General features: G+C 39.4%; 1 protein-coding gene across 1 annotated transcript in view; it reads right to left on the bottom strand.

The window, feature by feature from the left end:
- Positions 1-17,391, bottom strand: part of LOC101173626 (copine-8) — a 123,544-nt gene that overhangs the window by 81,853 nt on the left and 24,300 nt on the right. Inside the window, exons 2-4 of the mRNA XM_023955579.2 lie at positions 13,077-13,117; positions 6,030-6,076; positions 824-927 (exon numbers count right to left, since the gene is read on the bottom strand). Of these exons, the coding sequence (XP_023811347.1) occupies positions 824-927; positions 6,030-6,076; positions 13,077-13,117 (192 nt within the window). The remainder of the gene's footprint in view (positions 1-823; positions 928-6,029; positions 6,077-13,076; positions 13,118-17,391) is intronic.

Raw genomic sequence — 17,391 nt, 5'->3', positions numbered from 1 at the left:
CAAGTATCATGGTTAAACAGCGGTATTGGATTTATTTATTATACACAGTAGCGTCTGTTACAGCCAGCCGGTGAGACATGAAAAACAGGAACTAAACCTGTAAAGTAGAGATGAAAATTGTAACAATTTTAAGGTGGAAAATAGTCCACAAAGGAGCAGGTTTGGAGCTGATCTGTCTTATGGAGGCTGAGGAAATTACCTGTTTCGACACAGCAGGTTCCAGTTGAGTGATGAGCTCTGGGGAAGTCTATGCTGACCCGCAGATACTCACTCAGTGCTGGAGGCAGTCAATTAAAATTGTATGATCAACTGTGTCAAATGCTGCACTTTGGTCTAAAAGGATTTAGACAGAGACTTTTTCAGAATCTGCTGCGAAAACAAATAAATGTGTTACTTTCTTGGAGTTTCACTGCACTTAGTAGCAAAATGAAATGCCAGTCAAAATGTTAGGAAGAAAACAAAGTGTCTTTATTATGTTGACTTCACAATTATGATATCATAAAGCACATCTTTTATTCTGATAAAACAGTGAAACAAGCAAGATTGAAATCACTCATGAATAAGATTTTCTGATCTAATGTATAAACATGCTGGTTTGAAAAAATGTCAAGAAAATGTATGTCCTTCTTTTCACTCAAAAGAGAGAGAAAAAAAAGTTTATATCCCTCTGCGCAAAACATGAATATTTTAGTCATAACTCAACATTGCACAACACAAAGCGGCACTTTCACCTCCGGCTGGAAAAGCCCACAATTCCCACAAAAATACACACTTGCACGTCTGCATCAAACAGCAGGTATAGGCACAAAAGTGTGGAACTCACAGGTCAAAGCGTAGATTCTGCCTCTCCTCGAAGAAATAGTCCAGGATGAATTTGCGGACAAAGTCAGGGTTGAGAGTGTTGTCTATGACTTCTGTCCTTCCAAACTAGTAAACAAATAAAAAATGACATGTCATCACTGATTGCCTGGCAATTTCTGTCAAAGTCCTACAAAGCAATACAGTCCTGTAATGAGGAGCTTTATTTTTGTTTACTTCTGGTCTTGTGGATATGTATAGTGAGTCTTCAAAGACCCACTCTGAATAAAACTATTTTTTTGTGTGTTTTTGACATTTTTTGTGGCACTCTCTCTCTCTCTCATGATGAAGGACATCTATAAAGACAATTATGATTAAATCTACATTTCTGAATATTTCTTTATTCAAATTGTTGTGAAACAGGCGCAGACAAAAAAAAGGCTGTTTGAAAAAGGTTATAGTTGTGACAAAGATAGTTCTGTACCATGGTAAGCCACAAGCTCCTTGCACCGCTTCAATCTGATGTATCCAGTTGTAGTCAACTAGATCCATGTTTTCCTCGTTTTCCTTATCTGACATGGCATCTATGCTGTATGGAAGGATTGCTTCAATATTGCTTGCTAAATTTTTTGCACCGCTAATGTTACATTGAGTGTGTGAGGGGCTGTAGGCTAGCAGGAGAGCATGTAAACAGAGAACTCTCTGCAATGTGGAGGGGAAGTGGATGGTGGGTTTTCTCCACCTTCATCGTCCCGTCCACAATTTAGAGAAACATTTCTTTTGAACTCCTGCCGCTCTTTGAGTTAAAGCTTTGAGTTATTATTTTGGAATTGGTGTGCTAACTCCATGATAAAGTACGCATTCATGAAACTGAATGTTGGCAGTCTACAGATATATGTACAGATATACATTTCTTACATTCTTTTGCATTAATATTTTTTTAAAACTTGGTGTCAGTGCACAATGGAACAATTTTATGATGTTGATAATGCAATGCAACACAACAGAGAAAAAAAAGTTGGGTCATCATCAAGCACAAGTTGCAGATTGGTTTGATTCTTAAACAGAAATCCTCAGTTGGATTTAAATGATTTGGCCACTTAAAATTTCCTTCGGGATAGTTAAAGTCTATCTATCTATCTATCTATCTATCTATCTATCTATCTATCTATCTATCTATCTATCTATCTATCTATCTATCTATCTATCTATCTATCTATCTATCTATCTATCTATCTATCTATCTATCTATCTATCTATCTATCTATCTATCTATCTATCTATCTGAAATGTGACATTCCTTATTAAAAATTCTAAGCCACTGAAATTCAAAGCTTCAGTAAAAAAATGGTGTTGTTTTCTAGAACATAGTTTCTGCAGAGGAGCAGGACTTCATTAGAAATTCACCTCTGATTTGGCAAGCCGCCCCCACTCTCCCTCCACATTGCTAAGAGCTTTCTCTTTACACTCTGTCCCACTAGCTTACAGCCTCTCACACCCCCAACCTAACATAAGCGGTGAAACAAAAATGGGGAGCAATATTGGAGCAATCTAGTCGTATGGTTTAATTCCAGATTCCAGCTCAGACGAGGAAAACAAAGACGTTCATGGATCTATTTGTCTGCAAGTGGATGCATCAGAATGGAGCTTGAGGCCTACTGAATGCAGGTTCAATGTCACAGCTACAAGCTTTTTAAAAAAAGCATTTTTTGTCTACTCCTGATTCACAACGATTCACAACGATTGATTCCACTTTAATCTTAATTTTCTTTATCTATGTCCTTCATCCTCAAAAAAAAACGCCACTAGAACATGTTAAAAACACAATTTTCATCTGTGTGGGTCTTAATTTTTTTCTTTTAGGAATAAAAGCTGTTAAGCAGTTTCAGAAAAATCATATATTTATTGTTTGTTCAAAATTGTGATCCCCTTTACAGCTGATCCTCATTTGCCGCCTGGGTAAAAGTTAAAAAAATACGGCCGAGCTCCTTTGTTTTTGCTGGTAGAAAGAAGCACAGATGCCATCTTCCCTGCTGCAGATAGTAACATGTGGAAAGGCAGCAGCAGGTGCTACAAGAGGTGGCAGCTATTTGTGTGTGTGTGTGTGTGTGTGAGTGTTTGCCCCATACACACATCCGCACACAGTCTGACTTCTGTAGGGAAAAATTCACTGTGTGAGTCAGATTGTCAGGGACAAGCTACACAAAACAGAGCTTCTGGAATGAAAAATTGTTATCCAAGCAGCCCTAAGACAAACACCCAACTCTGCACAGAAAAGCGGTTTTCTCTGTATAGATGGGAGCAGCTGAGGACTGTGGCAAGTGCACAACAGCAAAAATCACAAAGGCTTGATTAGACCTGCATACTAATGACGGGTTCAGTTCATTTCACTAATTCATGATGGAATTGCAGCAGGATCTAAAGGTATAACATGGTTAGCACTAGGATCAAGGTCTGCTAGATCAGTGTTTTTCAACCAGTGTAGTGTGCCGTGGGAGATGGTCAGGTGTGCCATGGGAAACTGACCTCATTAACTGATCTAAAAACATTTACCGGTACATTTGATTCTATTAAAGACATTTTGATAAGAATGACGGTACCACGATTTAGCCGCAGCTTCAGCTCTGTTTTAGGAAAAGTCCCGCCCCTTCAACTGTCTCCACCAATAATTCTTGGAGTGTTAATTATACGTCATCAGTCTGACCAATCAGAAGTGGTTAAAGTCTTCACTTTCTTGTTCCGATTTAGTTCATAAAAAGTCTCTCAGTTCTAACAAAAATACCAGCTAAAGCTCGTCTTTAGTGGTGTAGTTTTCCACAGAATCTGGTGTCAGACTGTGGAACAAGTGAACAAAACAATGAAGCTCAAAGACGCGAGTCTCTCTGCCCTTTTGTGGCAGTTTTCACACTACATCTCCCATAATGCATTGGGTTAAAGTGACAGCATGAGTCTTTCTTGTTAAACGTCTTGAAACCACAACGACCACGCATCAAATTGTTTTTAAATCTTCAAAATTAACGTTTATAACATCTTTTAGAAAAATACAGCTGCAACTTTCAGCTTTTTCTGCCACAATTATCACAAAAATGTAGGCGAGATTGCGGAGGGGCTGTAGATCAATACAGACTATGAGTTTCTCCTTTTTTTTTTTTTTTTGGATGCTGGTGTGCCGCGGGATTTTTGTCAATGTTAAAGTGTGCCCTGGCTCAAAAAAGGTTAAAAAACACTGTGCTACATCAACAATGAAGAAGAAATTATGGTAACTCCATAGTTTCAGTCTTATGAAAACATTTCAAAAGGTGACTGATGTTTCTGCACCAGTATTCCCTTATAAAGCAGGATTATGCTGTTCATACCCAGAATTAGATTAGCATAAGTTACATTTCTAAAGTACTGCATACTAAGGGTGTACTTAGTGACTTATACAACTGTAGAGAGGGAATGTGATGTCACTGACAGAAAATGGTTTACTTCCTGTTCCCTTTGAAATTAAGTCAATCCAGCTTTACGGATGCCGTCATGTTGGAGCCAGACGACGTCAGTAACCAGCTATTGTTGGTCTGAGTCAATGTTTCTATGGCAACCACTCTGGCCAATTGGAAGTGAGCATGTTGGAAGGCCGCACCCCTACCACTTTAAAGTAGGCTACATAAAATCTGCCAATCAAAAATTTCTAGCATTCATTGTGAGACCATCTACTTTTATTGAGGCATTTGATTTGCCAGTTTATAACTTGAAAAACGTAAAGAAAATATATCATGAAAAAAAAGAGGATTATCGAGACCATGTTAAAAAAAAAGGTATCAGATGAAGAATGGCTATTTTGAAAAATAGAATGAATGAGTAATAGCTGTTTATTTCTCTATAGAAGACTATGGGATTTGGCTTCTTGCAACCAGCGGGTACTTCCTGTTTGGAACACCCGTGGGGAGGAGTCTCTCAGTCCAGTTCTCATATACAGTCAATGGGTGTCTGTCTGTGCTGGGATGTTCATCTGTCTCCCCGCCAGCCAGCGCTCTAAACAATCTTAACATTATTGTACACAGACACCACTGTTCTACACAAACCCCCACAGCAGGTGGTGGTTTTGTGTTTTCTTTACCATCTACTGAAAAGCAGACGAAGCAGAACTTAAAAGGAATAGACAGTTTGTTTTAGATTTTTGTCCGTCTCATGACACACACTGCGTGCTGTAACTTGAAAAATGTGTCAGTCTTTTGAAACAAGACTTTATGTATAAATAGTTCACTCATAGCTTTGAAGCACCTATTTCAAATAATCTACAATTAGCAAAGATTGCCATGTGTGCGTCACAACTTTGAAGAGTAGAATAATATTCCCACAGGAAAACAGAGGGGTTGGTTTAACCGGCAGAGAGCCACATTTCAGTTCAACGATTAAAGCTGTTGACAGATTTAAATTAAGTAGATAGATAGTCGAGAAATCCAGTTTAAGTCAGGGTTTTGTCTTTTTTTCCTTTTTTATCAGAGAAATACAAGCTAAATTGCATCTTTATATTTTGCAGTATTACTACAGTCAGGCCTGACCACATGTTTAACGGCAGTCAAGACTGGCAGAAGGCTCAAGAAGCTTAGGGCTTGAAGGTTTATGAACAAATCCTTTTTACTCGAGGAATCTAGAAACTTGCTATTTTCCCAAATGTTTCACTTTTTGTGTGAAACAAAAGCTGTTGATCCGTGACAATAAAAAAATTACAAATTGCAAGATGAATGTTTGTGGCCTCTGACCAGATAACAATTTATTTTTATTATTTATCTGGAGCCTAAAAGACTTGTTTTATCATGCATTAAATGTACAAAGACTGTTTTCTGTTATCAGGTAAAAGCAGCTTTCACAGCTGCAGACGCTCTGATGTGCAGCTCTTCTTTTGCTGTTTGGATTCCAGGGATTTTTTTCTTCTCACCGACAAACTCACCAATGAATTGGGTTCAAAAGGCTTTCAAGTGTTCAGTGGCTTTTTACTTCCGTGAAAGCGAGCAGTTGTTCAGTCTGAGTGGTTTAAACTGGCTAAGCATGTCAGAAGGATATTGACTCTCAACAGAAAATAAGCTTTTGGTTATTCCTGAATGCAATCAATAGAAGGGTTAAGTAAAAGTGTGCGAACTGAAAATGTTCTAAAAAGCAAAGATTTTCTTTGGGGCAGAAATGATGTAAGAGAAATTGTATTTGTTGATGTTAAAAGAGCAGATAAAAGCATCATCTCCACTCACCTCTCTCCATTCTCTGTTGGCAATTCCTTGGGTGTAGAGGACACAAACTGTTGGAGGGGAGAGAAAATCAGTGGCAGATTAATTAAAGAGCATTTCACCTAGACCTTTACAAAACAAAAAAGGAAACTTCTTAACTAAATGTCAATAGAAGTTTGCCTTACAGCGTGATGGTATTTCATAGGAGGCGGGAATCATGGGCAAATAGCACAAATGAGTGTGAACTGCACCAATAAAGTGGAAATAAAATGACATTTTTGCATTTGGCAGCCATTACTTTTTAGTCACACGCTGGAAGCACATTGTCGGCCCTGAAATCCCTAAAAATATTTATAGAAACAGAAGGAATTGCATGTTAATTTAATATGATCAATTCCTAAACTCTTGTGCTATCTTAGATGACCCCACCCTTACATTGACGTGTTCTCCCTACCATGACAAAGGTGGATAAAGGTGGAAAGATTTCATGTAATCCATGGACACCAGTGGGGATCACTAATCATTGAAGAAAAAAGGTTCAGCGCACTGTCTAGTGGGTCTAGATGACCCAACTCCCAACATTAAAGTGCCTAGGATAGCACAAGGGTTAAACATAAATTTAGACAACTGTACCAATCAAAAACCACTGAGACTACATATGACGTGCTGAGGTTAGCCTTCAAGGCAATGACAGTTAATAGGTAAATGAACTAAAACTGACTCCACCTATTGGTTGCAGGGGATTAAACTAATATTGCTGCCAAAATTAAGACTTTTAGATATACCATTGGAAGAAATGTGTAATAATTAATTGTATGGGGTACAAAGAGTGTCAATAAAAAAAAGTATCCTTATTGACATAGTTGTGCATACTGTAAAAAAGGAAACAATGTGAAGACAATATTTGGTTTGACATTTTAATTTCTACTTTTCTTTAATATAAATGAGAAATTTCTCCGTTACATTACTGTCAAAAATATATTGACTCAACAAAGTGCGCATGCGTTCTGACAATCACTAGAAGTCGAACGCCAGGGATTAAAGACGCTTTCACAAATCTACAGTAAATTGGTTAATTTGCCCATTTGGGTTCAACAAAGTTAATTCTATTTCAATCTAATAAATGAGCCTCAGAATGGACTTTTTAAATATATTGGTGTTGCTGTGTTAATGTTTCAGACCAATTTACATTTAATATTGTTTATTGACTGAATAATTTTTCTCTACATCAAATGGTTCAGTTTTGAAAGTTATCTACCCCCATAGAATTAGAGCTTTATAGAAAGCCTAATTGTAATGCATCATCTATAATCAAGAACTGCTAGTTTGGAGATCGATGTAAGATTACTAAAGTGTACAGGTAAAACAGTGACAGTATTGGTTGGGATTTAGGTTCTGTTTTTTTCCTGACAGTCTGCTCCACACCCACTGTATCTGGGTAACTTGTGTGCCTGTTTTCTTGCTTGTCTCTTCTGGAGCATGTTAAAGTTCAACCCTGTCTGGATTTTGCCAGTTTTTCTTCCTCACCTGCCTTGTGAGCCAGAGTGCTCTGACCTGGATTTTTGTCTCTCCGACATCCGTTTTATTAGTTCAGTCTTGGACGTTTTTTCTTAAATAACAGTATTTTTGAAAACCCAGACCAGAGCAAGCATTACAATCAAGAAAAGTTGATTCTGGAGGATTTTTTAATAGAACAATTTTGAAAGTCTGTCTCAGTCTTCCCAGTGACCACAAATCCAATTAGGGTCTTCAGTTGCTGATCCAGTGTTGATCTGTCATTTCCTCACTAAACTGATTCTGCAGTGGATTCTAAGATGATGCTAATCATCACAATCTTAAACACTAATTATTATTGAGTGTACTCATGACTTAATGTATGAGCTGTCACTTACTGATGAGAGACTTAATCGTGACTGTATTAACTAGCTGGCTGATTGGAAATTAGCTTTGCTTTCAAAGTTAAACTTTTGTAAATGTTTTTTTAGCTTTTAAATTTTTGCTAATCCTGGATTCAAAAGTCAGGAACTCTACTAGATTAATATAATATCCCAACCAGCAATGCCAAGTGGACCCCCTGTGGTTTAAAAGTGGGCAGAAAATGTGGGCCCCGAATGGGTTTGTCTGCAGTTTTCGTGGTGAGGTCCGTGGTTCTCCACTCCCCAAAGTCCAGCAGAGCAAGCAGCTATGCTGTCCATCAGTCGACTGGCTAGCGAGCAAGCCAGCCCACTGAGTGCCACCTGTGTTTGCCCACATTGGTTTGCAATGTGGGCAAACACAGGTGGGGACACAATGGAAACTGCAGACAAACCCATTCGGGGCCCAAATTTTCTGCCCACTTTTGAAACCTTCTGTGCCATGCATGATTCCAAACCACGTCTTAGTTTATTACCAACAGTAACCTTGGAAACAGCCATCTCAGCTCAGGTCAGGTCATTGACCAGCTACTCCCGTGTAGTTCTGGGCTGAGTCCTCACCTTTCTTAGCATCATTGAGACCCCGCAAGTTGCATGAGGCCCCAGTCCAAGAGAGACTGACAGTCATGTTAGCTTCTACCATTTTCTAAGAATTGCTCCAAAAGTGGGCCTTTTTGCACCAAGGTGCTTGGCAATTGCCCCATAGCCCTTTCCAGCCTTGTGGAGGTGAACACTTTTGTCTCTGGTGTCTTTGGACAGCTCTTTGGTCTTGGTCATGTTAGTAGTTGGAGTCCTACTGATTGTATGGGGTGGACAGGTTTTTATGCAGCTAAAAACCTCAAACAGGTTCTTCTAATTTAGGATAATAAGTGGAGTCAGAATTCTAGCTGATAAACAGGTGTTCAAATACTTATTGGCAGTAGTAGCATATGAATCAATTATTTAAAAAAAATCATGCAATGCGATTTCCAGATTTTATTTAGGTTTTATCCCTCACAGTTGACATGCAGCTAAGATGAACATGTCAAGCCCCTACAACATTTCTAAGTGGGGGAACTTGCAAAAATACATGGTGTTCAAATACAGTGTTTTTTTTACCTCACTGTAAGTCATCCACCATCAGAAAAATGACATAAGAACATGTTAAAGAAACCAAAACCCAACATTTAAATTGGAGTGGGTCTTTAAGAGGCTTTAATGAAATGGATGGAAAGAATTCACAGTAAAGGGTTTAGAAAAGAAGCAGTGCCTCGAGAATATAACGTCATTTTTGAAGAAAAGAAACTCACTGCATCACTATCAACGGCAGGTAACCCGTGCAGGAGTGAAGATCATTTGGCTTTCCTTAACTATATTGGCTATGAGACTGAATAGAGCAACAGTAAAATTGCCTTTTTGTCTGTAGTCAAAGTATATGACAATTCTTTTTTACAGAAGCAGGTAAACAATATGAGATCAGATGTGTGCACCACAAAGAAAGTTCCACCTAAACTCAATCAAGAATTGTACTTTTTGCCGTTTGTCATACAGTGAAAAGCAAATGCAAAAAAGATCCCTCATAAGACATTTATAAGAAATAAAATCCATTTGTCCCTTATTGTTGACATACATGAAAACAAGCATGTTGAAGAAAGAAAGTAGATCTATACACACATTTACGCAAACAGAAGTAAATGCAGTTTCAGGCTTATTTTTAACATCTGTATGAAAGGCACCACTATAATGACTCATATGCTTTAAACTCTAAGCCCCCTGCCCCATTTTCTGACTATATAGGAGCTGCCAAAGCTCCACTAACAGGACGAGACTCTTTTGACATTTTTTTGACAGCTATGTTCATTATCATCACTCCTGCGAAGCATCTGTGTAGGGGGGGGGGGGGGGGGGGGCACACATTTAGACCTTATTTTATCTGTAGTCAAAGTTATATTACCAAAGGTTCAAAGGTTTTGTTAGCCCATGCCACGGAGGATCAGAGCCATTTTGGTCAAATGAGGCCAGACTAAACAGCATTGAGCATGTGATTGCATCAGGTGGTGTGCACTGAACTGCAGCTCAATTGGCTGAATGAAGTAAATCCTTTAATGTTGCTAGGAAGCATAGGATGGAATGTAAAATTTGCATTATTGTGCAGGGGATAAGGTAGCAGAGCATCTGCAAATTGGCTATGCACGGTCTCAGAGAGTGCTTTGCGGTGCGCTGATAAGTCACAACTGAAGTGATGAGGAAAAAAGATTGACAGTCAGTACAATTCCTACTTGGATGTATGCAGAAGCCAAGGTGGACACACACTGATCTCAGTGTTCATGGCAGCCCAATGCCCTCTTCCAATCCGATGAAGCACAGCTAACATACATGCACAAGTCAGCACGTGCACAGGAGTAGAACACAGGATTGCTGTCCAGCTTTATAAGCTAATATGATGGTGGTCTGTGAGTTTGCCGGAGGCCCTGAATGTGTGTGTGAGTGTGTGTATGTTTGCCGAGGCGGTCTAATGCTGTGTGACTAGGGCCAGTGCTGTCAGCAGAGCAGAGACATGGACGCAGCACAAGTGCCTCCTTGCATAAACGCAGGGGCGGGCAGGGATGCTCATCCTCCTTTCCCACCATCTGACATTTAAAGGTCCAATCCTTGATTCTGGGAGCTTATCAGTTATGGGTTCAAACATAGGCAGCCACACCTCCAAACACTACTGGTGCAATAAAATAGTGCAGTATCTCAACTAGATAAACCTTATATCAAGAAAAAAAATAGAAAGAAAGAAAAGTGATATACAACCTTTATTCATTATACGTTTTATAAGAGTTAAAACAAGAGGTGGTTTTACCTAAGGGCAAAGTGGGCGATCGCCCAGGGAACAATCTTGTAAGAAGTACACTTTTTTTTTAATCACTGGTTTTCTAGACTAAAACCGCCCATTTCCATTTGAAGTGAATGCAATATGCACTAGCAAGACCCTACTATCCTGCCAACTTGCTGCTTTAATGACAATATTATGCACTTTCTTTGTGTTTAAGAAAAAACAGGAAGAACAGGAGGTGTAGGGGAAACCAACCTTACAAGGGGGTGAACATGTAGACTCCCTCTGAGAAGAAAAGCAAGTAGAGGGGCAGCAGAGCAGACTTACGTAAGGTCCAACGTTTCACAAGAACTTGGACTTGCCATCATCAACTGATGATTTCTAATGATGATGTAATCATGGTGTATTGATGATTTTTGCCTCCAGGAAGGCCAGTAAAGTCAGGTTTTAGGTTTTGTACATTCACATTTTTATGTGTTTAAGAACCACATGAAAGAACATAAATCATAATAATATGAAGAATTCCAATCAATAAAATTAAATAGTGACTTTATTTTATTATAGTTTGTTAATAATTAAATTTAAAAATTTCATTTTATATAACATTACATAATTAATACGTAGCAGAATTGTTTTAAAAAGTATTAATATAATTTATTAATAATACATAGCATTAATAAAAAAACAAGTATAATAAATAATTGAACTGCTGCATTTGTGGTTATGAATCATCTGTGCAATTGGTGTGTACATATAATATTTTCATTATTTACCTTATTGTTTTGTATATTCTTGTTAACTTGGGTATTTACCTATATTAGTGTGATTTGATGCTCCATTAAGCAATCCTAACAAAGCATGTCAGTTCCTTTTTACTGGAACCTGAACTTTAAAAGACAAAAAAACATGACAGACGGGAAAAAAAGCCTTAAAAAAAACATTTTTTCCTTGAGTTTGGAGTTTTCTTAAAACAAAACTGTACTATATAAACCATATTTTATGCTAACTTTTAAATCGTAATCCTTTGATTAATAGATGGTCCTCAATTTGTCAGCTCTACACCACCTTACTGCCTTACTGGGCAACTGTCAACTGTATTTGACTATATTTAGGACCTGGCTCATGTTGTTTCTTTTGGATCACCTACCAACAGTCAGAACCAAGTAAAAAAAAAAAAATGTCCTAAACTAGTCTTATACATAAGTCTAGCAGCTGGATGACCTAGTTGGCTATGTGTAGGACTGGTGCATGGGAAACCAGTGTTCGATTCCCATGTGGGTGCGATGAGCCTAATGGGTATGTGGGTCCTTGGGCAAGACCCTTCGAACTATTTGATAACTATATAGCCACAAAGATCCCCAAGTCTGGGTCTCTCTGGGTCCTGAGCCGGTCCCTCTGCCAAACCACCTGTACAACACTGTGAAAGCTGATTCGCTGTGGTGACCCCAAAAGGGATATGCCAAAAAGTAAACAACAACAATTTTAAACAGAACATGTGCGGTTTGAGGGGAAATCCAAGACACAGGCTAATGTTTTCTTTTATGCTGGATAATCCTAGAATGTGGCAGATACCTTATTCTCAGAGATATGTGACATCTCAGCAGCACTGTTACATCTCACTGAGGTTATTTAGAAGACGATTCAATGAACATGCCTGACTGATCCACGCCAAGGCAATGAAAGCTTTTCTGTGTAAACACAGCTTAATAAGTAGCTGTGAATAAAACATGGGCTTTGCCGGTAATATAACAAAAACTAACAGAGCTGCATAGAAAGGTAGACAGAGGACGGAGTCCAGCACCATCAGCATCAGTGTCTTGTAACATGCAAAACCCTAGAGGCTCAGGAATACAACAATGTCACTTTACTTTTTAAACCATTTTACAGCTCTCCTCCGGACCGTCACTTAGGTTTCTTCTTTACAAGAAAGACCTAAAAACACAAACTTATAATCGTCTGTTTTGTTGGGCTTCACACTTTAAAAACCACTGGACCAGCTGGGATATTGAAACGTTGATGCCAAGCTAGAATGGTGTGTGTTGAAGCAATGTGGATGTGTGGAGATGATCTAGTTCTCCTGTCTCACATCAGAAGCAGGAAAGTGACAAACACAACCCTCTGACATATGCAAATGCCTCCAAATTCACACAAGCAAGGTTACACGTGTGTGTGTGTGTGTGGAAGGGGGTGTTCAGTGCAAATGTGCTGGAATGTTTTTCTGGCTAATTGGACGTCCACAAGTGCACATGCGTGTTTGTTAGATAGCCAGTGTGAGTGTGTGTGATGCATGCTGGGAGCTGCTGTGTATGTGTAAATGCATGTGTGTCAGATCTCAGTGGGAAAAAAGGACAGGCTTACTTGGATCAGACTTGGAAAATGTGTCTCTGTCCAGCAGGTTCCTGGAAACAAGAAAACAAAGAGATACATTGACATAAAAATTGCAGACCTCAACAAATAAACTGCAACTACAAAGTTATTGCATCATTAAAACGCCTCTAATTAGCTGATACTGGAAACTTGTTTACCCACAATGCTCTCCAGACTTCATTAATGAAAGCTATTTCTGCTCATCTCTAAGGTAAACTTAGTGCAATATCAGGCTTAAATCGAAGCTTATATATTATTTAACCACAAAAAATACACAAGAAAATGGGGCTGAAATGTTTTTTGTTTTTTTAACTCTGCCATGGTGCCAAAAGCGACAGGAGCATCAAATTTAAATGATCCAGGGAGGGATGAATCCATCCGTGAGTCCTGTCACAGGCCACTGCTGATGTTCTCCATCATTGAACAGCTCTGAAGGAATTACAGATGCGCTAAAGATGAGATGGCCCAGTTTCCTGAAATCTAAACAAAAGGAAAATGTGGAGCTCAACGGCAGCACAGGGAGACCCTGACCACCGCATAACCACATGCTGCAATCGACTTTAGAACTGTAAAAATACTATAATCTTTTAGATGTAAAAATATTCATCAGAATGTTACACGTTTTTATAAATATTTACTTTTGATTAAGATTCTAAGGGGAGAATTTTTTATACTACCTCTACTTGATAATTAAATAAAATTACTAGTAACTTGAGAACGAACATGGTGGTTTGTTTATAGATCAGTTCTTTCAGATGTGTACCATCAGGAAGACAGTGTACTTCAGGGAGCTCCTGTGCGACAAAAATCTGTGTGAAAGCAGATTTAAAAATAAGAAAAATATTTATATGCTTCCTAAGGTTCATTGTAGACACAATCGTCTGTGTAAATAATTAGAAAGTAGATAACATCTTATCAATTCAAAATGCATTTAATGAATAACTGTTTTTAATTCATGTGTATTTCAAACTTGCAGCAGGTGCAATCCAGGTAGACACATCCATATAGAGGTCAGCGAGCATGAAAACATTATGAGCACAGATTTCAAAGCGTCTGCGCAGCTCAATGGAAAAGGCTGATACTGAATGCTTTACAAAGCTATTCTAACACAGATGGATGGAAATTTTCAATCTGCTTTGTCTAACATTTAAGTTAAGGGTTTTCAAATAAATAATCTTGTTTATTTTGTTATAAATGTTTGTTATTAAATTAGCACAATTGTATATTCAGTCATGTATTAAATTACATCCCATACATCCTATAGCTGTAAATCAAAATGAGGTTGTGATATATTTAAATTAGGCAAACTAATGACTGGGGGAACACAACCTAAATGTTGATCATTTCTAAACAAAATCCGACCTTGTACATGAACAAACAGCATTAGCCTCCTGCTGCTACATGTGTCTCTTAGTTTTTGTTGACACTACGTGGACTTTTTGAGTGCGGTGGCGTGCCTGCTGCTCCTTTTTGGACTGTTTCCCACCACTTCTGGGTCTGAGGTGGGTGCATCGATGACACAATCAGCTGTTGTCGCCTGGCAACAATCACAGGAGACTCTGAGGAGCCTGAGGTCCTTCAGAGTTTGCAGGACTCTTTGACTCTTAGAGAGTTTTTAAGATGCTGTTGTTGCATCTGCCCTCTTCTACCAAGTGTGTGGCTGGGGGTGTGGATGCTCTGACAGAAACAGGAAGAGGATCAACAAACTGATGTGGAAATCTGGATCCACTCCATAGGTTGTGAATGTGGTGGGGAGGATGTTACACAAACTAGAATCCATCATGGAAAATCCTCATCATCATCATCATCCTCGGCATGGGACTGTGGGCGCACTGAGGAGCTGCTTCAGTCAGAGAGTTTAACACCTCCCTGCAGGAAGGAAGGCTTCCTGTCAGCTATTTGACTACAACGCCTCATAGATACCGGACAAATATTACTGCTGTCATGTGTGTGTGAATTTCTTGTGTAATATATTATCTATCTGCCATTTTCAATAGAGGTATGGTAATGAGGTAATTTCCCCTTTCTAGGATCAATACAATATTTTTCTGTTATCTTCTTCTACCAGCCATAACATTGCGGTTCCCAAACTTTCACACATTTTTCATGTGGAAGCACATCCTGACACCAACCTTAAGCCACAGATTCTGGTGCATAATCACACAAAACCGCACAAAACAATGACAAAATTTTAAAAAAAGAGACCAAAACCTAAAAACTAACCACAAACCATCAAAGAAACCACAATTTCATTTGTGATTTTCAAGATTTTCGCATGTGCTGAGATTTCTTTAATCTGATCAATCCACACTGGAATCCAGCATGCCCCACCACTGTACCTGTACCAGTACCACTGTATTTTCCTGTGTATTGTGCTTTTGTGTTAAAAAATTTTTTTTTTCTTCTTCTTGTGTCTATGCATTGTGCACAGAGATGCTACTTTTTCCTACCACACCAAGCAAGGAGCACCTTTTATCGGCTGATGCACAATCAACCCAGAACCAGAGCTGTGTGTGTTTTTCTGTTGCCCGTCTGATCTTGATGTCATGTTCAGGTTGTACTGAAACCTCATTTGGCGAGCCAATCAGAGCTGTGCAAATGAAAAGTAAATAGAGTCCCAATCCAAACATGTCACACTTTATTAACTGTGGGAAAAGCCACATGAGGCCTAAGTCACATGCACCTGTATGAGGGTGCTGCGGGTTTTTGGGTCGTAGAGAGGCAAGACAGCACAGGTGTGTATTGCAGTTCCTTGTGGCTCCTGTGGCCCCCTTTAGGGACATCATGAAAATGGCACATACCATTGTCGTGTGTGTGGTAAATGTATCGAGAAGTATATTTTGGGCTTCTGTAAATTAATCCCACTGGGATTGTGTACATGTCAAACTGTCATATGGCGCTCTTACGCTGCACTCTAGTCCTTAGTAAGGTTGGCCTAATGCACGGGGTGTGCATGTGAAAAATAAACCCCAGTCAGACACCTGCAGGATGCCCACACAAAATACACTCTGATTTTCTAACATCCTAATTTCTAACATTATGGCTGCAAGCATGGAGCACGCACTGATCACATGAACAACACTAACAAGCCCCTTGTGAAGTGCTCTGTATTAGGGGGAATTGAAAAAAAGGAAAAATCCATTCAACGTGCCTGCAGCTTATTTACTTAAACCCTCACATGTTGTATAAGTGTTCACTACGACCTGTCGCCCACAGCAAGCCCGTAGAAAAATGTCCATGGACATTTTCCCTCAACAGCAGTGGTCCCCAACCTTTTTCACACCACGGAGAGGTATGATGTCACACAAACTTTCACGTACCGGCCTTTTAAATATAGGCGGATGATTATTGTAGCAATACTAGGAGGAGGGAGGATCAATGACGTGACAAGACAAACTCTGTGCTTTTATTTTTACAGGCTTAACAGTTTACATCGCACAGGTGTCATCATCCTCTCCCCTTCCCACACTCATGGTGCAAAAAAGAAGTACGGTCTCGTAAATGTAGCTTTCTTTTTATGGAAGTCAGAGGCTCCTCTTCTGTCTCCTGGCTGGGCCTTTTCCTCTTGGCAAAGAAACTTTCCAAAGACGTTTGTTTTTTACTCTTTTTGCTAGCTCCTGGGTTTTATTTTAGCTGTATCCTATCACGTGACCGAGAAGAGCGCCTTGGCCTGCGTCAAAAATGACATTGACGGATGTAACAGAGAATCCGGCAATTTTTCAAAATAAAACGTCTTTCAGATTCCGAAATAAATAAAACAGTAGTAATGCAAGTTATTTATTCTTTCTGTGCGGCCCGGTACCAAATGACCCACGGACAGGTACTGGTCCGCGGCCCGGGGGTTGGGGACCGCTGCTCTACAGGCTCATCCAGTAGCCTGTGTGCCTGGTATAGGTTTGCCCCTTTTTCACCTGCAGACAGCCCGTTTCCACTCATAAGGGCAGTTGTGACTGAGGCCTAAGACAAAGCCTGAGCAACAAAATCTGAACTGACCTGCATATTCAGGAAGTGAAGAAATGAGTACATTGGAAAAATATATTTTGTTTGTGCTTTCCCTCTGTGCTGCACTGGGGCTGATCAGAACAACAGAATGTATGTTCTTTGGACCACATTGAAGCCAAGTTGAGTATTTGTTCTAAATGAGAATGACTTGAAGCCGCAATTATTACAACAACATGACTTTGTCCATATTGCACACAGCCAAAAGACAAAACAAAACCAAGGAGGAGGAGGAGGCTCCCGCTCTCATGCTGCTGCAGGCGTGCGCTCCGTCGCCTGTCCTGTCCTGTGTGACACACAGTGAGTC

The sequence above is a fragment of the Oryzias latipes genome, chromosome 6 (assembly GCF_053564925.1).
Source record: "Oryzias latipes strain Hd-rR chromosome 6, Olatipes_Hd-rR_3.1".
Classification (NCBI taxonomy): Eukaryota; Metazoa; Chordata; class Actinopteri; order Beloniformes; family Adrianichthyidae; genus Oryzias; species Oryzias latipes.
This window is presented reverse-complemented; position numbering and strand designations above follow the sequence as displayed.